The sequence below is a fragment of the Trachemys scripta genome, chromosome 17 (assembly GCF_013100865.1).
Source record: "Trachemys scripta elegans isolate TJP31775 chromosome 17, CAS_Tse_1.0, whole genome shotgun sequence".
Lineage (NCBI taxonomy): Eukaryota > Metazoa > Chordata > Testudines > Emydidae > Trachemys > Trachemys scripta.
The window spans coordinates 8,321,339-8,341,183 of NC_048314.1; the positions used below are offsets into that span (position 1 = coordinate 8,321,339).

At 51.5% G+C, this 19,845-nt stretch overlaps 1 protein-coding gene across 3 annotated transcripts in view; it reads left to right on the forward strand.

Annotated features, from left to right (window-relative positions):
* The window catches only part of COL27A1 (collagen type XXVII alpha 1 chain), a 255,228-nt gene extending 235,600 nt beyond the window's left edge, over nt 1-19,628 (forward strand). For all 3 annotated transcript variants that reach the window (XM_034793733.1, XM_034793734.1, XM_034793735.1), the window contains 17 exons: nt 1,335-1,388; nt 1,961-2,014; nt 2,682-2,735; nt 3,092-3,145; nt 4,096-4,149; nt 5,797-5,850; nt 7,048-7,101; nt 7,195-7,248; nt 8,485-8,538; nt 9,355-9,372; nt 10,730-10,783; nt 11,650-11,712; nt 12,476-12,641; nt 13,801-13,907; nt 14,576-14,656; nt 16,269-16,454; nt 17,195-19,628. In XM_034793733.1, coding sequence (XP_034649624.1) covers nt 1,335-1,388; nt 1,961-2,014; nt 2,682-2,735; nt 3,092-3,145; nt 4,096-4,149; nt 5,797-5,850; nt 7,048-7,101; nt 7,195-7,248; nt 8,485-8,538; nt 9,355-9,372; nt 10,730-10,783; nt 11,650-11,712; nt 12,476-12,641; nt 13,801-13,907; nt 14,576-14,656; nt 16,269-16,454; nt 17,195-17,344 — 1,311 coding nt within the window. In that variant the 3' untranslated portion in view covers nt 17,345-19,628. The remainder of the gene's footprint in view (nt 1-1,334; nt 1,389-1,960; nt 2,015-2,681; nt 2,736-3,091; nt 3,146-4,095; nt 4,150-5,796; nt 5,851-7,047; nt 7,102-7,194; nt 7,249-8,484; nt 8,539-9,354; nt 9,373-10,729; nt 10,784-11,649; nt 11,713-12,475; nt 12,642-13,800; nt 13,908-14,575; nt 14,657-16,268; nt 16,455-17,194) is intronic.
* The last annotated feature ends 217 nt before the right edge of the window (nt 19,629-19,845 follow it).

Sequence of the window (19,845 nt, forward strand, 5' to 3'; positions counted from 1 at the left end):
CAGATCGAGGGATGTGATCATTCCCCTCTATTCGGCACTGGTGAGGCCACATCTGGAGTATTGCGTCCAGTTTTGGGCCTCCCACTACAGAAAGGATGTGGACAAATCAGAGAAAGTCCAGCGGAGGGCAACAAAAATGATCGGGGGCTGGGGCACATGACTTACAAGGAGCAGCTGAGGGAACTGGGCTTATTTAGTCTGCAGAAGAGAAGAGTGAGAGGGGAATTTGCTAGCAGCCTTCAACTACCTGAAGAGGGGTTCCAAAGAGGATGGAGCTCCGCTGTTCTCAGTGGTGGCAGATGACAGAACAAGGAGCAATGGTCTCAAGTTGCAGTGGGGGAAGTCTAGGTTGGATATTAGGAAACACTATTTCACTAGGAGGGTGGTGAAGCACTGTAATGGGTTACCTAGGGAGGTGGTGGAATCTCCTTCCTAAGAGGTTTTAAAGGTCAGGCTTGACAAAGCCCTGGCTGGGATGATTTAGTTGGTGTTGGTCCTGCTTTGAGCAGGGGGTTGGACTAGATGACCTCCTGAGGTCTCTTCCAACCCTTTGATTCTATGATACAAGCAGATTGCATTTGATAACATGGAATTCTGTTGTACAGCAGTGTGTCCACCACACTCGTAAATGTTGGGCATAAACACACGCACGCACACACACCCATTCTGATTGCAAAGCCAAGCACTCAAAAGCTAGGAAATATCAGAATTCTGGTTGCCCGCACAAGCTTAATTTGCCCCCCGTCTGCATATGCATTGTGATGTGTCTTTAACTGCATGATGACAGGCTTAGTTTTTCCACAGGACTCCGGCCTCATTCAGTGCACAGGCTGGACCTGCTGGGGGATGAGTCAAGGCTGTGCAGTGAAAGAGACTGTCCCCTCCCCGCCAAGGCTTCTTGTCCCAGTCTCTTTGCCCAGCCAGTCCCAGTTCTCCCTCCACACCCTGTCTGCTCATCGGATCTGTCTCCCCCATTCCCTCTTCTCCTTCCTTTCTCCCGCCCCTTTTGGTTCTCAGTCTGTCTCCTTGCCACCCATTCTGTCTCTCCTTGTCTCCTCAGCCAGTGTCAGTCTACCCCACACCAACTAGCTCCTAGACCCTGTCCCCCTCCCAACCCTTTGTTTCCCACCAGGATCCCAGTGGTAGTTGCCCCTTTCTGTACTTATTTACCTGCCAATCAGGGGTTTTGGGAGGACAAAATCCATTCCTGACTGTGATGTGTTTGGATAGGAGTGTGGTGAGGGCCATGGAGGGGTCTCGAAGGACGGGTCACCTGGATATGCTCTTTAGGGAGATGTGAATGTAATGGATTGTTCATCTGTTTGTTCCATTAGGGCCCTCCAGGTGAGAGGGGGAAGCTGGGGGAGCCAGGAGAACCAGGACGAACGGTGAGGGCAGAGAGCGGCAGGTGTGCCATGTGCCGGCCAGGGCCGCCCAGAGGCGGGGGCGCAATTTGCCCCAGGCCCCGGGCCCCACAGAGGCCCCCGCGAGAATATAGTATTCTATAGTATTGCAACTTTTTTTTATGGAAGGGGCCCCCGAAATTGCTGTGCCCCAGGCCCCCTGAATTCTCTGGGCGACCCTGGTGCCGGCTTGGCCCCTCTCCCTGCAAGCATACGTTTCACGCCTCCTTTTCTTCCCTGAAAGCATGACCCCAGCGCCTCTTCGGGAGTGGGGCTTGAAGACTTACCTAGCCCCTATCAGGCTGGGTAAAAATCCCTGCAATGTCTCATGCCCCTGCTCCCCGCCACCCCTGGGCTTTTACAAGCCCTGCTAAGAAATGGGGAGAAAGAACCAGGTATGCGTGGGCAGGGGTGGGGACAGGCCTCAAGGAGGGAAGGGCATTGAGCTGCTTTGTGAGGGTACTGCATTAGGGAGCATCGCTGAAGAAACCCCCTCCCTTCCTTGGGGAGTTAGTGGTGTTCCCGGAGACACGTTTCTTTCTCCCTTTTGACTTCAGGGGCCTCGAGGACAGCTGGGTCCGGAGGGACAGAGGGGTCGTAAAGGAGAAAAGGTATCTTCAGAAGTCATTGTCTGCTCTTCAGATGAGGAATGACCCTTCCTCCCAATGGAGAGCTGCTGTTGTAGAATACCAAGGCCTGGGCCCTACTGATGGTGTGCTCTGTGTCTCTAGAGCACTAACCTTTGGGGGTTCGGTGCCAGGGACTCTTCCGTCGGAGTAACAGGTGCCATTGACACGTGGCTTCCTGCTGGCAACTCTTTCATTTATATAGCTCCTTTCGCCCCAAAAGATCTCGTAGCACCCACTACTGAAATGCAGCCACCTCTGGGGCACGCGGCAACGCTGCGCAATAACCTAGATGAGTGCAGTTGGCCCTGCAAGGGGAGAGCAGGTGAGCAGCCGAGTGCTGTGCAGGCTTTCGGGCCTCTTTTACTCCTGCCAGAAAAGTAATGATTACAAATAGTCTCTCCCCCGCTCCCAGGGACAGCGACTCTTTCCTGATGGGAGAGCATGTACAGTGAAAGAGGGGTCATTGCACCTGTGTCCTGATGCGCTCAGCGAGAGAGGGGTATGGGCCAGATTATGAGCCCTGCTATCCCAGGGATGCTGTAGCAGCGAACGAGCGCCCTTGGGTCGGTAGGGAGGAGCCTTTGCCTCCTTTCTGGCGGTTCATCAGAGCTGTTGGTGACTTGCCGTGTGTGTGTTTCTGTTTCCTTAGGGGAACAGCGGGCGCGAAGGAGATCAGGGCCTCCCTGGCAATCCAGGCAGACGGGTAAGGTGGCATTATCTTCCCTGCCACGTGCTCTGCGTCCTCTGCTAGCGGTTGCTCCATGCTGGTGGTGAACACTAACCCCAGTGTGAACGGTCGGAGTTAATTCCTCTCGCTCCTGCGTGAGCAGCACGGAATGAGGGCAGTTTGCAAAGGGGCATGTTTGAGGCTGACGGGGGGACGGGATACTGTAGTGATGGGGAGAGGATACCGTTGCTGGGGGTGATGCTGGGGTACTTTAGCAGTGAGGAGCTTTAGGGGCGACCCCCTGGCGGACTGTGGTAGCGGAGCTGAGCAGAAGCCAGCGTTGATTTTCACATGACTTTGTTCACAAACTCCAGTTCTCTATCGTTGCACAGGGCAAGCGAGGCAAAGCTGGGCGCAAGCTCCCAAGAGGCCCCAAGGGGCCCAAGGTAGGAAACCCAGCTGTTTATCTTGTCCTTTCCCAGCTGTGCCATGCGACAGTCCCGGTCTCCCGTCGCCTTGAGATGTCTAGCCTTGCCCGGGCTGCACTAGCCACTTACAGTGCTGAGCTAGCCCGGCCCTTAGGCTGGGTGAGCGCTCCACACAGCTACTGTGCTAGGCATGGTTGTGTAGCTATCACCAGTTGGATGTGCCCAGACTCCGCTGGGCAGACAGATCCATGTCACCTACTTCTCCTTGGCCTGTCATGCCAGGGCTAAGTCTGGGTCCATTATAGGTTTCATTGACAGTCACCTTGGACAGCCATGGGGCAAACTGGACTGGATTTTCCTGTCGTCCTGGCCAGGATTCCAGGCACCAGAGGTCTCTGAATGGATTGGATTTGCAAGTCCTGATCTGATAGCCCCTTATGGTACCAAGCCTGTTAGATGCTCTTGCCTAGGCCTGTCCCAGCTGTGCCACTGCTGGTACGGTGTCTCTGACTTCTCTTTCCCCTATGCTGAGGGTTTTCACAGCAATGAAATGGTAAGAGGCTGATTAGCATCACCGGAGATCCTGCTGAGAGCTGATCTGTCCATGTGGCAAGGAGGGGAGGAGCCAGTAGAGAAACTGGAGGAGAAGCACCTTACCTGCCTTAGGCTGCTCATGGAGCAGTGATGTATGTGGGAGCAGTATGTCCTGTTCCTCACAAACTGTCCCCACATCTTGCATATGGCTGTTTGTCCCCACTCTTACTCTGTAAAGGAATCATCTGGGGCAAATCCTTTCTCCTCCTCTTACCTAAAGCGTGGATCCCAGGACCTGTTCCCATCTTTCTGGCACTTGCATCATCTCCGCAAGACTCAGCTTTCTTTCTGCACGAGAAACACCCATGGAATTGTTCCTACCTTGCTGTTCTGTTGTGACACTGAGATGGGTCTCTTCTCCTTCTGCCTTCCAGGGCCATCCAGGTGAACCAGGGTCAGAGGGACCACGTGGCCCACAAGGACCTTATGTGAGTATTGGCCACAGAGATGGGATAGGTGTCTCTTCTGAGCCTGCTCTTTCACCGACAAGTTTTAAATTAAGATTGGGTTTGTTTTTTTTCTGAAAGCTCTAGGAATTATTTTGAAGAAGTTCTCTGGCCTGTGGTACGCATGATCTGGCCTGTGGTAGTTGATCAAAATGCTCCCTTCTGGCCTTGGAATCTGACTCTTTCTAGGCCTAGAGCACATGGTGCTGAAGAGCTTTCTAGGAAGGGCAGTCTTGTGGGTAAGGCACTCAGGAGAGCAAAGTTCAAATCCTGGCTCTGCTACAAGGCTCTGTGTGGACCGGGATCCTATTGTGCTAGGTGCTGTACAAAGGTGGAGAGTCCAGGACTGCTTGGAACCTTGTCTCAGGGAGCGTTCTCTGCTCTCCCAGCACCATGGGACTGATTCTTCTCTCGTTGGTTTGACACCCTTGTAAGGCCCCTGTCTTCAGCGGAGTTACTCCTGATTCCTGCTGGCTTGAGAGCACCACAATGGGGCTCCATATAGTCAGTGCATGCCCTTGGATGCAGGATCATGTCTTTAGGCTGGAGCAGGGCAGCCTTCATGTTGTGTGAGCTTCTGCTTCCCTGTTGGGAAGGCAAAAGCTGCCTTTTTGCTATCCAGCGGTTGCTATGACAATCCCTGTGCGCTTCATGTTTTGTTCATCTACAAATGACGAGACATAGGACTGACAAGGACTGCCTGGGTCAAGTCAAGTCCTCTGCTGATGCAAGCACCCTATCATATAATCCTATTAATAAATGGATCACGCCCTATCATAATATTAGTTAGATTGTTTGCCCCCTGGACAGGTTCATCCTATAGGGAAAAAAATTCCAAAATCAGTTAAGCATAAAGGTCTAAACTTTGTAGGTATTTTGCCTATTCAATCTTACCTGCCCTTCCAGAAACTAACATTCCTACAATAGAGCATGCCATATAGCTGGTTAGATAATTTTGATGAAAATAAAATCATGATGGAAAAACAACATTTTGGTATAATCTATGCATCTCCCATCCCTGAATTTTCTGACCAACCATGATGTGTGAGAAGAACATCTCAGCCTTGGGATGGATCTGTCAGGCAGGTGATGTAATCACATTTCCAGAAGAAGTGCCCTCCGTGAGCACAGCACTTCCAGGTCGGGGATCAAGATGTGGCGGCTAAAATTGGTCAAAAAAACAATATTTTTTGTTTAGATGGTGTGTGAATTTGAATTACTTTTTTTTTTTTACAAGTTTTTCCAAATGTTGAAAAACTTTTAAACGTTTTGTTGAAATTTCATTCATTTAAAAAAAAAAAGGGTCCAGTTGAAGAACTTGAAAAGTTTTGATGAGAACTGTTGGAAAAATGTATTTTCCCTGTTGAAAGTCTTTGTTCATCCAAAAAAAAATTTTTTGAAAATGCAAAATTCATAAAATTTCAAGCAGCTTTAATGGCAGCCAGCAGTAGTTGTTACTGGCAAGGTTGGTCTTTGTTGGGGGACGAGATACTCATGGACACGAGACATTCAGCCCATCTAGAAGTGTTATTGCCTAGCAGAGTTCTCAGCAGCAAGTAACTAACTCAACAGTAGTCAGAGTGTCCTAATTGATGGAGATACATGGATGCTACATTTTTCCCCCAACAGGGGATTCCTGGACTGAAAGGGGTGAAGGGAGACCAGGGACCAAAAGGACAGAAGGTATGTAGTGTTCTGTTCTACTGATCACTTGAGCACTGTGTTTTAGTGGGGGCTTTGCATGGGTGGAGTATGACTTTAGTTCATGGTTGCATAGTCGGGAGAGTCACTTATTCAAAATCTTTCCAGCTTAGCCATCCTGCTTCTTCGCACGCAGGGCCGGTCCTATTGGGATCCAGGACCCCCAGGGCTTCGCCTGCCCACAGCATTGTCAGTAGGGCTGGTTGGCCTACTGGTTTAGTTTTGGTTTTCACCATGGAAAATTACGGTAAACAATATATATTTTTTTAAATTTTCATCCAAAATTTTCTTGGAAAACTCCTTGGGTTTTCATCAAAAAACTGGAAAAAAATGGTTTAAAACCAAAAATGTTTGGATTTTTCATTGCCAAATTTTTTTGACAAGACATTTTTATCACAAGAATTTCTGTTTATTGTATAATGCCATTCCACGCCCCTAAAAAAACCAACCAACCAAACAAACAAACCCAGAAATCCCCTGAAAAACAAAAGCACTTCTCCAGAAAGTTTTCAGCCAGTTGTCCTTGTCAGCATCACAACACTGGTTCACCATGCTTGGAACTGTCTGGCCCTGCTTGGCTGATTTGTTAGCGCACCTCTGCTCTCAATGGGATGAGTTCGAGGTTCTTGGTCAGACTATTTGCCACTGGCCTATCAACATAAGAGAAAACCCCATGTAATCAGGAAAGTGGAACCAGTCTAGGCCTCCTGCTAATTTCTGCAGTTTCCCTCCTCTCGGCGTTTGAGTTTGAAGGAAGAACATTTATCTTGTTTGCATTTGTGTGGATTACTCATCTAGGGAGGATTTTGAATCTCTTTAGGGTGCTCACCGATCTGATGATAACAGCTGTATAGAGAACATGATCAATATCTATCAATGCTTTGTACTTAAAACATACAGCAAAACCTGCACCGATGATCATCTGCATTAACTCCTTTGGTCTCAGAATCCCCTGTCCTACAGCCAACAAAACCTCAGTCCTTGGCTGCCATAATGAGATGTAATAACTGACATTAGTATGGTTCCCTGTATCTAACCTCCACGCCAGCTCGCCCTCCATCTCCCGAAAATGATTTTTAAAGGGCTGCTAGACCCTGGCCTTCCCATGTCTCAGCTGTAGGGCTGTTGAGATTTGTCGTCTGTGCTGTTACCAATTCCTGCCATGATTGGCTCTTCTAGGGTGAGAAAGGCAGCAAGGGATATCGTGGCCCGCAAGGAGATGATGGCTTCAAGGTATGTGTAGTGATTTCTTTCTTTTCTTTCTTTTCCCTGTCTTGCCTCTTTCAACTACTGTGGTGCTCACTCAGTACCTGTCGCATCTCTTAGGGCAAGCAAGGACCCATAGGTGCACCTGGAAGGCCTGGATCAAAGGGAGAGCAGGTAAAAGACTTCAATTTGTCCTCCCCTTCTTGTTTCAGAGTAGCAGCCATGTTAGTCTGTATCCGCAGAAAGAACAGGAGTACTTGTGGCACCTTAGAGACTAACACATTTATTAGAACATAAGCTTTCGTGGGCTACAGCCCACTTCTTCGGATGCAGCCCTACCCCCTGCTGGCTTGCACGGCTGCTTTCAGGCACTAGCTGGTAGCCCCAATCATAGAATCATAGACTTTAAGGTCAGAAGGGACCATTATGATCATCTAGTCTGACCTCCTGCACAACGCAGGCCGCAGACTCCTGTATCAACCCCCTAACCTATGTCTGAGCCATTGAAGTCCTCAAATCATGGTTTAAAGACTTCAAGGTGCAGAGAATCCTCCAGCAAGTGACCCATGCCCCACGCTATAGAGGAAGGCGAAAAACCCCCACGGCCTCTGCCAATCTGCCCTGGAGGAAAATTCCTTCCCGACCCCAAATATGGCAATCAGCTAAACCCTGAGCATGTGGGCAAGACTCACCAGCCAGACATGTTGGGGAGAAAAGGGAGATGCATGGGGGAAGCGATGAATTCATCCAAAGGTAAGTTCCCAGCCTGGGGTTGGACTGTGAGAAGAGGAATGCAGTGCACGCACCTTGGGGTAGGGACAAAGGAATGCAGGCAGAAGCGACGTTATTGGAGGGAGGGAATTGGAATTTGGCTTGGGTGGATTTTTGGCACTTTTTTGTTGCTGTTGCAACATACAGTGGCAGATAGAAAAATGAGAAATGGCTTTGAATGTGTATCCCAGCATGCGGCTCCCGGCGCTGCAAAAGGATGGAGAGTTGCCAACAGACAGTGGGGTCTAGTGGTTAGAACAGGGGACTGGGAATTGGTGCTCGGGTCCATTCCTGACGCTGACACTGCCTTTCTATTGACTTTGGGCAAGTCTTCTAATCTCATTGGACTCCATTTCCTTTTTATACTCCAAATAGGGTTGGGATTAACCTCATGGATGTAGTGAGGTTTAATTGTTGAAGGTACAGTGTGATCGTCAGCTGACTATGTGCGAAGTATTCTTGTTAGTGATGTTCCTTTCTTGCCCTGAGGGCTGGCAAATCTCTCTGCAGCTTGGAGGTTCAGTGCATGCTCTAAACGCCAAGGCCCTGAATGGGGCAACCCAGGTCCAGGGGCACCCATGGGTTTTTCCCACATTTTCCTGCAATATGTTGTCAACTGAGCTTGTGCCATTTTTGCAGGGTAATATCGGCCCACCTGGTCCACGGGGATCCTCCGGCTTCCCTGGAATGCCAGTAAGTCCTTCGCTGTCCCAGAGGGGGTGCATATGATGGTACCATGCGAGAGATGGGCAGCCAGCTGCTTCGTGCCCTTGGATAGATGCTCTGGTTTACAGTGGTCCACCGAAGCCAGTTGGAGAGTAGCATGACTAGTTACATCATAATAATTATTGGGACATTTCAGAACGATTCGGGGAGCCCTCCCCCACAGCACTCCTCTCCGTCAGAGACTTTCCATGGTTTCTTTTGAAACTACTTTGCTCCCTCTTCCAAACTGGCCTTCTCCCCCATCTTCCTGTAGTATGGCAGGCTTGGTGGGGCTGTTCACACTCTCCCTCTAGACTGTGGGGGTGGATGGGGCAAGTCACATTCTGCCAGGTGAGATAGATTATGTATATTGGGTTTTAACCTCACAAGTCGTCAGAAGCCTGGGATTCCCTGGCCTCATTGTGCTTTGCTGGTAACAAGTGATGCAGTGACTGACACTTAATGGGGTAGCTCGGGATTGGGCACCATACAGATGTGAAAGGGGTGGCAGTAGGGCCGACTGGACAGAGCATTGGCCTAGGACTCAGGAGACCTGGATTCTATTCCCAGCCCTGCTCCTAGCCTGCTGGGTCACAGCCTTGCCCTATGCCTCCGTTTCCCCATCTGTAAAATGGGGCTAATGATACCTCCTTTGCATATTGCTTTGAAAGCTGCTGAGGAAAAGTGTTTTATTCATATTATTCTATGTATTTATTGCTGCAGGTGTTGTATGTCTTCCCAAATCAGTTTATATTTTCCAACTCAGAGAATGTTTGTTTTTTTTTTCTGTCTTTTCCCTTCCAGGGCTTATTTGGACAAAAAGTAAGTAGGACATGGTGTTCTCTTTTGTAACCTGACGGCATCCTAGCTCTCTCCTCTGAACATATCCCACCTGATGTGGCTATAGCCACATGTCCTGTGCTCTAGGTGCATCTCCCTCCACCTAGCTCAGAAAGGATGTGGACAAATTGGAGAGAGTCCAGCGAAGGGCAACCAAAATGATGAGGGGGCTGGGGCACATGACTTATGAGGAGAGGCTGTGGGAACTGGGCTTGTTTAGTCTCCAGAAGAGAAGAGTGAGGGGGGATTTGATAGCAGCCTTCAACTACCTGAAGGGGGGGGTTCCAAAGAGGATGGAGCTCAGCTGTTCTCAGTGGTAGCAGATGACAGAACAAGGAGCAATGGTCTCAGGTTGCAGTGGGGGAGGTCTAGGTTGGATATTAGGAAACACTATTTCACTAGGAGGGTGGTGAAGCACTGGAATGGGTTACCTAGGGAGGTGGTGAAATCTCCATCCATAGAGGTTTTTAAGGCCTTGACAAAGCCCTGGCTGGGATGATTTAGTTGGGGTTGGTCCTGCCTTGAGCAGGAAATTGGACTAGATCAGGGGTTCTCAGACTTTTGTACTGGTGACCCCTTTCACACAGCAAGCCTCTGAGTGCGACCTCCCTCCCCCCATACATTAAAAACTGGAGGCAAAGCGGGGCTTGGAGTTGAGGCTGACAGCTCGTGACCACCCCCCCCCCCCCCCCCCCCCCGTAATAACTTTGTGACCCCTTGAGGGTCCCAACCCCCAGTTTGAGAACCCCTGGACTAGATGACCTCCTGAGGTCTCTTCCAACCCTAATCTTCTATAATTATAAGGAAGCAACCAGCCCTCCTCTTCCTCCCCTGCATTTTGGGGGTTGGCTCTCATGCTGTGGGTGGCCCCACTTTCTATGGCCCTGTGCTTTCGCACTCTCCAGGCATGCGAAGGGGGCAAACGAAACCACATCTGCATCTGATGAGCACGACCTTACGAGCCATTCCCAGCTCTGGTGGGAAGCTGTGGCAGAGCCTGTGTCTAGCCTTCAACGTGCATCATGCAGGGCTGGATGGGGTCTGCACTGCGCTAGTCTTCAGCGGCGGCGGCAGCGGCCCGTCTGTTCTGGTGATGCTGCTGTAAGAAACAGCACATCCCTAAAAGCCCCCCGTGTCTCCTTCAGTCCCTGCAGCTCGTCCCACACACCTTCACCCCGGAGAGTGTCTTGGGAGACGTTTGATCCTAGATGGACTGATCCACTAGGGGTGCGGGCCCTGACAGAGGGAAGAGCAGGGATTCCTAGTGCTTTCTCTGGGACAGTCTCCAGCTGCAGTCTCTTGCTGACTGTTTATTGTTTTCCCCTCTCTCTCATGTTAGGGACTTAAAGGTTTCCAAGGCCTGCCAGGACCCAAAGGCGAGCCAGGCCTGCCTGTAAGTTAAGCTGATATTTACATATCCCCCGTCCTTTCCTTCTCAAACAAGAGAGAACTTGCCCTGTGCGGCTGACAACAGATGGAGGCGGGGGAGTCAAAAGGCCGTGGCAGCCGCCTGCCGTGTACCTGGGGAGCACTGAATGGCAGTAGGACTGGAAGGGACCTCCTGGGTCCTCGCATCCAGTCCACTGCTGGCTCAGGCCACCCTGTTGATGCTCTGTGCAGAATGCCGAGAGGGGTGCCAATGATTCTGGGAGGTATTAACAGGTGTGTTGTGAGCAAGACACGAGAACCCATTCTTTCGCTCTAGTCTGCACTGGTTAGGCCTCAACTGGAGTATTGTGTCCAGTTCTGGGCACCGCATTTCAAGAAAGATGTGGAGAAATTGGAGAGGGTCCAGTGAAGAGCAACAAGAATGATTAAAGGTCTTGAGAACATGACCTATGAAGGAAGGCTGAAAGAATTGGGTTTGTTTAGTTTGGAAAAGAGAAGACTGAGAGGAGACATGATAGCAGTTTTCAGGTATCTAAAAGGATGTCATAAGGAGGAGGGAGAAAACTTGTTCACCTTAGCCTCTAAGGATAGAACAAGAAGCAATGGGCTTAAACTGCAGCAAGGGAGGTCTAGGTTGGACATTAGGAAAAAGTTCCTAACTGTCAGGGTGGTTAAACACTGGAATACATTGCCTAGGGAGGTTGTGGAATCTCCATCTCTGGAGATATTTAAGAGTAGGTTAGATAAATGTCTATCAGGGATGGTCTAGACAGTATTTGGTCCTGCCATGAGGGCAGGGGACTGGACTCGACCTTTCGAGGTTCCTTCCAATCCTAGAATCTATGAATCTATGTTGTCGTTGTCGTCTAGGGTGCGCCCGGCCTTGCCGGTCCCAGGGGACCCTCGCTAAATGTCTCCATGGAGGAACTGAAGGTGAGTGTTGGGGGGGGAGGGGCGGAACACAGCCATCGAGTCACGCAGAGCATGTGATGGGGGCTGCTGCTTTGGTGGGGGGAATGTTTCCTTTCCCAAAGCTCTGGTTAGTCTTGGCCTGGTGGGAGCTGTGTATTGGCTCCCTGGGCTTGGGGGTGGGAAGGGGGGGTGTTCGCTTGCAGAAGGCTTGCTTTAATATAAAATATATGGTGGTTTAATCAGCGCTAAGCTAGAAGCAGGAGAATTGAGGGCACCGAACAACCAGTGGCCTCCATCTCCCCGGGTTTGCATTGCAAGTCTCAAATCACGTTCACCCTCTTTACACTGCTTTCCAATTTCCAGCCACAACAGAAGAGCTTGTAACTTCGCTCTTCTTTGGGCAGGAGAAGACTTCCTCCAGTCTAAGGAAAAACCAGCTAAGCCTGTTGGCCACTCCCCAGAAAGCGTCACCAGTCAGTGCTGCAGTGTTAGATCACAAAGCCCAGTGAATGTACTTAGTAAGGAGGCATCTACTTAAGCATACCAACTTCCTCTCCTACCTGCCCCCCTTATTATTCATATTCCAGTAGTACCTAGAGGCCCCAGCTGAGATCAGGGCCCTATTGTGCAAGGTGCTGTACATTGTGAGAGAGAGTCCCTGCTCTCAACAGCCACAGTGTAACTGGACAAGACAGACATTGGGTGCCCTTGGGCTGTTCCTGGCTGCCTGGGGAAAGGTGAGGGAGATTCGAGTTACTTTCTGTATTTCTTCCACCCCTTTTAGCATCTGATTTATTCAACCAACAAACTGAACTACGCCAGGGTGTGGGCTCTTCTGGACAACTTGGGCCATGAGCTGAAGCTCCTGGTAGAGCCCCCAAATGGCACTCAAGACAACCCGGCTGCCAACTGCAAGGAGCTCCTCCTGGCTCAGCCTGACCTGCCTGACGGTACTGAACAAACAGCACCGTGCCCTTGGGGGAGCGGGATCCCAGTCCGGATGTCACGGGTGGACTGGGCTCCTTCCAGTCCTCTCTGAACTCGGCTTGGTAGCTCCATTAAGGAAAGCTCGCCACTGGCGTGTAGTAGCTGGGGGGCTGACTGAGCCACTGCACTCAGGGCATCGGTGTCCAGCAGAAAAGAAGGGTTCCTCTGTGGGTGGTCTACAGATATCCAGATAACCTCCTCTCTCTCGTTCTGGATTGCGCGCACACAGCCTCCGGCCCCTCGGACCTGCACTCTCTTTAGAGCCCATTAATTGACAGCTCCTACAGCCAGAGCCTGGTCGTATCTTCTCAGGAGGAGAAAAGATGAGCTGGGGATATCGCCTGTTACTCTTTACTGGTCACATCGATTGTGCTCAGGCGGGTTGATGTTTTCCTGGCCCCGCGCTCAGGGTGGGGCGGTGTGTTGACTTCCGCCATCTTGGCTGAGCCAGAGGGAAGTCAGCTGGGGCCCCTCACAGCTAAGAGTCTGAGCTGCTAAAGGTCACGGGCTGGGGCTGTAACACACTCAGATCCTGTTTGGATCAGGCACCGAGGGGGACGTGTAACACGCTCACCAACGGCTTATGTGATTCCTTCGGACTTAGGAAGCCCATGAGGAGGGGCCGAGGCCCACAGCAGTGCAAAGCCTGGATGAGTTCCTGCTTGTCCTCTGGGCTCACTCACTGGGGATTGAGCTAAAAAAAGCAGAACTCGAAGCTGGAGCGGCTACAGCTTGAGCTTAAACAAAGAAGTGGGTTACAATGTGAGCGTTCTGGCAGCCTGGAACGGATTTCTGGCTGCGGAGTGAGTGCCCACATACCCTGCCAGCAGGCTGGCTGGTGTTTTAGTCCACTGTTGGGAACGGCGTGTGAAAGGTTGGCTGGGGTGGGGAGTCAGGCCGCGTGACATGACTGGGAATTCAGCATGATTTATAGCAAAGTGAGACCGACGTGGTTAAGGGGCTAGTGTGGGGAATGCAGCAGAGCACATCACAGGACTCTTGCTCTAGCGTGGATGCTCTAGGAACAGGCACTACCCTTGGACATGAAAGCTAAAGCAGCCTCCTCTCTTCCCAACCACGAGCGGCTCTGGGTGACCCGCTCCTTGCTCTTCCCCCGTCCAGGTTATTATTACATAGACCCCAATCAAGGCAGTCCGCAGGACTCTCTGCTGGCCTTCTGCAACTTCACGGCAGGGGGAGAGACCTGTATCGCTCCAGTACGCAATCAGGTAGGGCAGGGGGGTTGCAGCATTGGAGGGGAGGAGGGAGGAGTCTGGCTGCTTTTCTCAGGCCGCGGGACTTGCACAAAATCTGCTTCTCTGCAATGCCTCTGATGGTGGCAGAGCCAGGCCTGTGCGGATAAGGACCTGGGAAATGATCTAGAAGCCAGGGTAGAGGTCCAGGAATTGGGGAGGGAGTGACTGACAGCATAGCGGGGGCGGGACATGAGGGGAACGAGGGGGAATTAGAGAGGGATGTAGCCCCGAGCCTTAGCACCAACGATCAGCCACATGTAACTTGCTGTGTGTCTGGTTTGTGCTGACAAAGCCACAAACAGTGCAGGGGGCAAGGCAGAGAGCAGTCTTAGTCCATAGCCCCTCTGGGGGTGCTTAGGGGCATACTGCTGCCTTAGGGGGTGCGGGGGGGGCGGAAGGGGAGATTGCTCTCTGTGTAAACCCAGAGTGAGCCATTTACTACACACGTGCAGGCCCAGGGCACGGCTCTGCTGAGCTGCCTCGGCTGGAGACGAAGCCAGGCTGCCGTTCCTGGTCAGAGTTATTTGCTGCCAGGCCGTCCAGCTGTTTAACCTCAGACACAGATGTGAAAGTCATGACAGGCTGTCGTCTCGTCAGCCGCAGCCGGGGCGTCTAACTGTGGCAATGTTTCCCCCCACCAGGTGCCTATCAAAGCCTGGCTGAGAGCTTACACCTCCAAGGAGACCTTTGAGTGGTTCAGCGCCCTGCCTGGGGGCTTCCTGGTCAGTTCTGGTGTCAGGGACGGGGCCCTTCTCTTCGTTCATTGACAGGGCTCAATACCAGGCGCGATCCGAGCGCTGCACGCAGGGCTGATATAATAGCGGACGCAGAACCTGCCGTTCTCATGCTTGGCACGTTCCGTAGGAGCGAGCGGGTGGGTGGTGCTAAGGGTAACGCTTGAATCAAGCTCTGCTTGAAACAGGAGTTAATCCAGGGACGTCCTAGGGCCTGTGTTGTATGTACGGTTGGACTGGGTGAGCACACGGGTCCCTTCTGGCCTTACAGCCTCTGAAAGCTGCTCTCAGGTTCGCCGACCACCACCACCACCTGTGCCTGTAACCAGGAAGGGGAGTGGGCATCCGGCCTGAATAACGTCTGCACACTTGTAACACCTCTGGGGGGTGAAAGCCAGGCAGTCCTACAGCCACGGTGTATCCCTCCCTCCTGTTCCACTGGGACTCTGGCAATGGGGTTAAAACATCGTGTCCCCCCCAGCTGATAATCGTAGGGTTGCCAACTTTCTAATTGCTCTGCTCCCGGCTCACTGCATCCCCCCCTCGTTGCTTGCTCTCTCCCCCACACTTTCACCAGGCTGGGGCAGGGGTTGGGGTGAGGGCTCCGAGATGGGTCGGGGGTGAAGGGTTTAGGGTGCAGGAGGGTGTGAGGGCTGGGGCTGAGGGAGCAGGAGGGGGCTCAGGGCACGGGTTTGGAAGGGGGTGAGGGTTCCGTGGATGAAGGTTTGGGGTGCAGGAGGGGGCTCTAGGCTGGGGCAGGGGGTTGGGGTGTGGAAGGATGTGAGGGCTCCGGGGATGAAGGATTTGGGGTGCAGGAGAGGGCTCAGGGCAGGAGGTTGGGGTGTGGAAGGGTGTGAGGGCTCTGGGGATGAAGGGTTTGGGGTGCAGGGGGGGGGTCAGGGCTGGGACTGAGGGGTTTGGAGTGCAGGAGGCAGCTCAGGGCTGGAGCAGGGGGTTGAGGTGTGGGAGGGAGTGTGGGCTCTGGCTGAGGGTGTGGGCTCGGGTGGGGCCGGGGATGAGGGGTTTGGGGTGCAAGAGGAGTCTCAGGGCTGAGATAGCTGTAGGAGGGAGTTAGAGGGGGTTCCGACCTGGGGCAGAGGGTTTGGGCTCTGGCCGGGAGGCACAGCAGGGTTAAGGCAGGCTCCCTACCTGCCCTGGGTCTGCATGGCTCCTGGAAGCGGGCAGCATGTGCATCCCCTAAGCGCAGGGGACGGGCCTTCACACTCTGCCTCCACCCCAAGCACTGGCTCCGCAGCCCCCATTGGCCAGGAACTGGGGCCAGTGAGAGCTGCGGGGGTGGCGCCCTGCAGAGCCAGGGAGCCTGCTTTCGCCCTGCTGTGCCGCCTGGTCGGCGGTGCTGACTGGCGCCACCAGGGTCCCTTTTCGACCGGGCGTTCCAGTGAAAAACTGGGCACTCCTCGGTAATCTCAGGGTGGGTTAAATGTGGGCCTTGGAAGAGCCTCCTGACACACATGGTGCCATCCTCTCCGTCAGGCTAGACTCGGGGGCTTTGCTGTGGGTTAAGCATTCTAAGCAGCTGCAGTAGGTCTGCTCCCCGCTGCCCCCCAGCTGAACCCCGTTAACCCTCTTGTCGCTGCAGCTGGAATACCAGGGCGCCAGCACCGTCCAGCTCCGCTTCCTGAAGCTGCACAGCAGCCTCGCCACCCAGAAGGTGTCGTACTCCTGCAGGCCTGACGCCAACGGAGCGCCGCAGCTGGAGAAAGACGTCAAATTCCTAGCGGACTCCAGGGAGCAGAGCTACCTGACCACGCTGCCAGGCTGCATGGTACGTGGAGGGGGGGGGGGGGGGGGAGGCGGGGCCGGGGGGGGGGGGGTGTTCTTAGTAGAAGCAATTAGGTTGAGAGAAGTGGGGATTTCCGAAGGGCCAAGGCCTTTCCGGTGGAACCCCTTGTAGGTCACACCCAGCAACCGTTGACAGACCTTCCTACAAGAATAAATCCGGTCTTCCCAGCTGCAGGGAGAGGAGCTTAGTGCTAGTCTCAAAGGTAGCCTTGGGAAGAGGAGACGGGTGCCACATCAACCTTTGCCATGACGGGACCTGGCCAAAGCAGTCACCCGTTACCCATAGCTATTTGGAGCCCATGTAGTATAGATGTTTGCCCCCTAGCCCCCGCCCCCTCAGCAAGCAATTCCAGTTCAGGACACGCATGCTAATGTGTCGAGCAAATTAGGTGCCAGCTTCTCTTTCAGGGTGTCTTTTTGTATGGGCACGATACTGTTCTCAATAGACTCTGATGGAGATGTTTAACCTGGGGGAGATGGTTTGAGCATTGGCCTGCTAAAGCCAGGGTTATGAGTTCAATCCTTGAGGGGGCCAGTTAGGGATCTGAGGCAAAAATCTGTCTGGGGATTGGGCCTGCTTTGAGCAGGGGGTTGGACTAGGTGACCGCCTGAGGTCTCGTTGAACCTTAATCTTCTGATTCTCTGAGTGGGGACAAGGCCTATGACCTCTTACACTGTCACCACCAACCCATGCTCATAGTGCAGCTCCATTGTGTGTTACAGCTGGACAACGAGTCTTCGATCACAGACACCATCTTCCAGTTTTCCACCGAGGAGCTGGCGCTCTTGCCCCTGCGAGACCTGGCTGTGTTTCACAATGGAGATGTCTCACACCAGTTTGGCTTCACGGTTGGTCCAGTTTGCTTCAGCTGAATCCAGAAACAAAAATCCACTTTCCTTTTGGGGAATATATGACTGCAAAGGAGAAAGGAACTAAAAAAAACCCTTCCCATTGCTGCACTTCTGGCTGGCTTTTGAAAGCTACCCTTCCTATTTATAAGGTAATGTTCATAGCTGCATTATGCCATGGACTACACGGCCTTCTGAAGGAGGAGACTATTGTTTACAAAAGTAATTTCTCTATAAATATATATATAAAAGGTGCTAATTTAATAATTGATGGGAAAATTGTCATTTAACTCCATCCATTAGGGGCTGCTTAAAAGGAGATCCAAGCTTTCAGCTGGGACCAAGTTTGCTTCCCCTTGTTCAATTGCACAGGTCCCTGGGTCCCTTTCTCTGCTGCAGCACCAATGGATTAGCACAGGCAACTAGCCAGGCCATTGGTGCCCATGGAGATCAGGCCAATCACACAACAGCTGGAGCTGGCTGGGAATTTTTCCACAAGTGTGTGTTCATCGAAAAATGACCATTTCTCAAAACCGGAACTTTTTGTAGGAAAGGGTCAGTTGAGATGAGATTTGACTCAAAAATGTCCCTGGAAAAATTCTGGGTTTTTGGTTTAAAACTATGTTGCGTTTCTAAATTTAAGCTGTGTAACAATGGTTGAAATCAAAACATTTCAACGGTAGCACAATGAAACGTTGCTGGGTGACCGAAGCTGAATATTTGTTCTTTTTGGATTTTCAAGGTGTGAAAATTGTCACGATTTTCACTTTTTCCCAATTCAGGGTAGGGAGGAATATATTGACATAGGGTGACCAGACAGCAAGTGTGAAAAATCAGGCCGGGGATGGGGGGGGTAATAGGAGCCTATATAAGAAAAAGACCCAAAAATCTGGACATCTGGTCACCCTATATTGACAGCTCAAAAATGTCTGCAGAATGGGAGAAGGGATTCCCGCCCAGCTCTAACTGCAAACTATCTCCAGGAGGTTCTACATACTACCACCCTGCTGGCCTTACGGGACGAGTAGCACCTTGCCTTTCAGTTCTTAAAGAAAATACACGAGATTATTCATGCAAACTCTTCACTTGGTCAGCCAGCAACGTGTTTGTTAGCACTGCTGCCCCAGGTGTGATTGTGAAAGATGGCATGAGAAATACTGCCATCAACTCCTGAACTTTATCAAGCTCGGTAGAAGGGAGTATCATATTTAATGGCAGTTAAATTAAGATGCCCTCCTTAAATCATTACAATAAGCAACAAATGCTGCCAATTTTTCAGGAGTAGTTAGGGGAGAAAATTCACTATGTAGAGAAAAGGGATAAAATTTGTAGCAGGAGGCTCCTATCCATGTGATGAAGGTTTATTTAAGGCCTCCTTTCACTAAGGGAGACATACTGAAGGGCAAGAAGTGTCTAGAATCTGCTGCACAATGAACTGGTACATCAGGAGTTGCTGCTGAGAATCGGCCTATTTACAACAGTTCTGTTGTACATGGGCATGTTTTCTAGCAGGTGCTGCCAACCTTGAGGCAGAGCCCTATTTCTATTAGCTGGCTTGGGACAGGGTCGGGGTCCTAGAGGATCAGCAGCAGTTTTACAATTCAGCCCCATTCCTGGAGTCCAAGTCCACCCCCCACGCAGGAGGCACCTATTGTTTGGAAGAGATCTGATTCCCTTTGTAGCTCTTCCTATAAACCCAAACACCTGCCTTGCTTACAGATGGGCTTGTTTTGCTCTTAAAAAGCCAAGTGCGTGAAATCTCACATTTAAAAACAATGCTGTGGGTATGGGCAAGCTAGCAGGAATTAACTAAGCCCAGGCATGCGTCATCCCAATGTGTGTTTGTGGACTGATGAGTGGGGGAGCGAGGGCAGCTGCATGCACTGCTTAGCTCTAGGCCACTAGTGTTTTGCAACCTATTTGTAAGTGCAGCTTCCCCCTAGTAAGGATTGCTGTTCAGAGCCCTCACCCTCACTGGCCAGGGGGAGGTACAAGGGGAAGCTGAAGCTGTTCAGAGCCCTCACCCTCACTGGCCAGGGGGAGGTACAAGGGGAAGCTGAAGCTGTTCCCAGCAGTGTGATAAAGCCCTGTACTCGGTTAAATTCTGCTTCAACGTCCTTCGGCTGAGGTCTTTTACTGTTTAAATGTGATGACATCCATTGCTGGCAGTGGATGTACCAAACTCACCATTGACCAGGGGCTCTGGCCGCAGGGTTCACTGCTCTCCTCTTATTTGTATAATTTGCATTTTTAGCCTGACCTCTATATGATATGCTGGTCATTTTGTATAAAGATGGGATGCATTTTATGAAACTAGCACCAGTTCTGTGTATGCAATACAAAGACTTGACTTAACCCTGCTGGTCAGCTTCGTATTCTGCAATGAGAACTTTAAAACCTGGTCTGTTACTTTAAGGCCCTCATTTTCCCACTCAATTCTATGCCAGTGGTCTGGTTTCACACAGCAGTACAAGCCCTTCCTTTGCAATAGGGGCAGAAACCTGCCTGAGCGAAACATTGGCTTA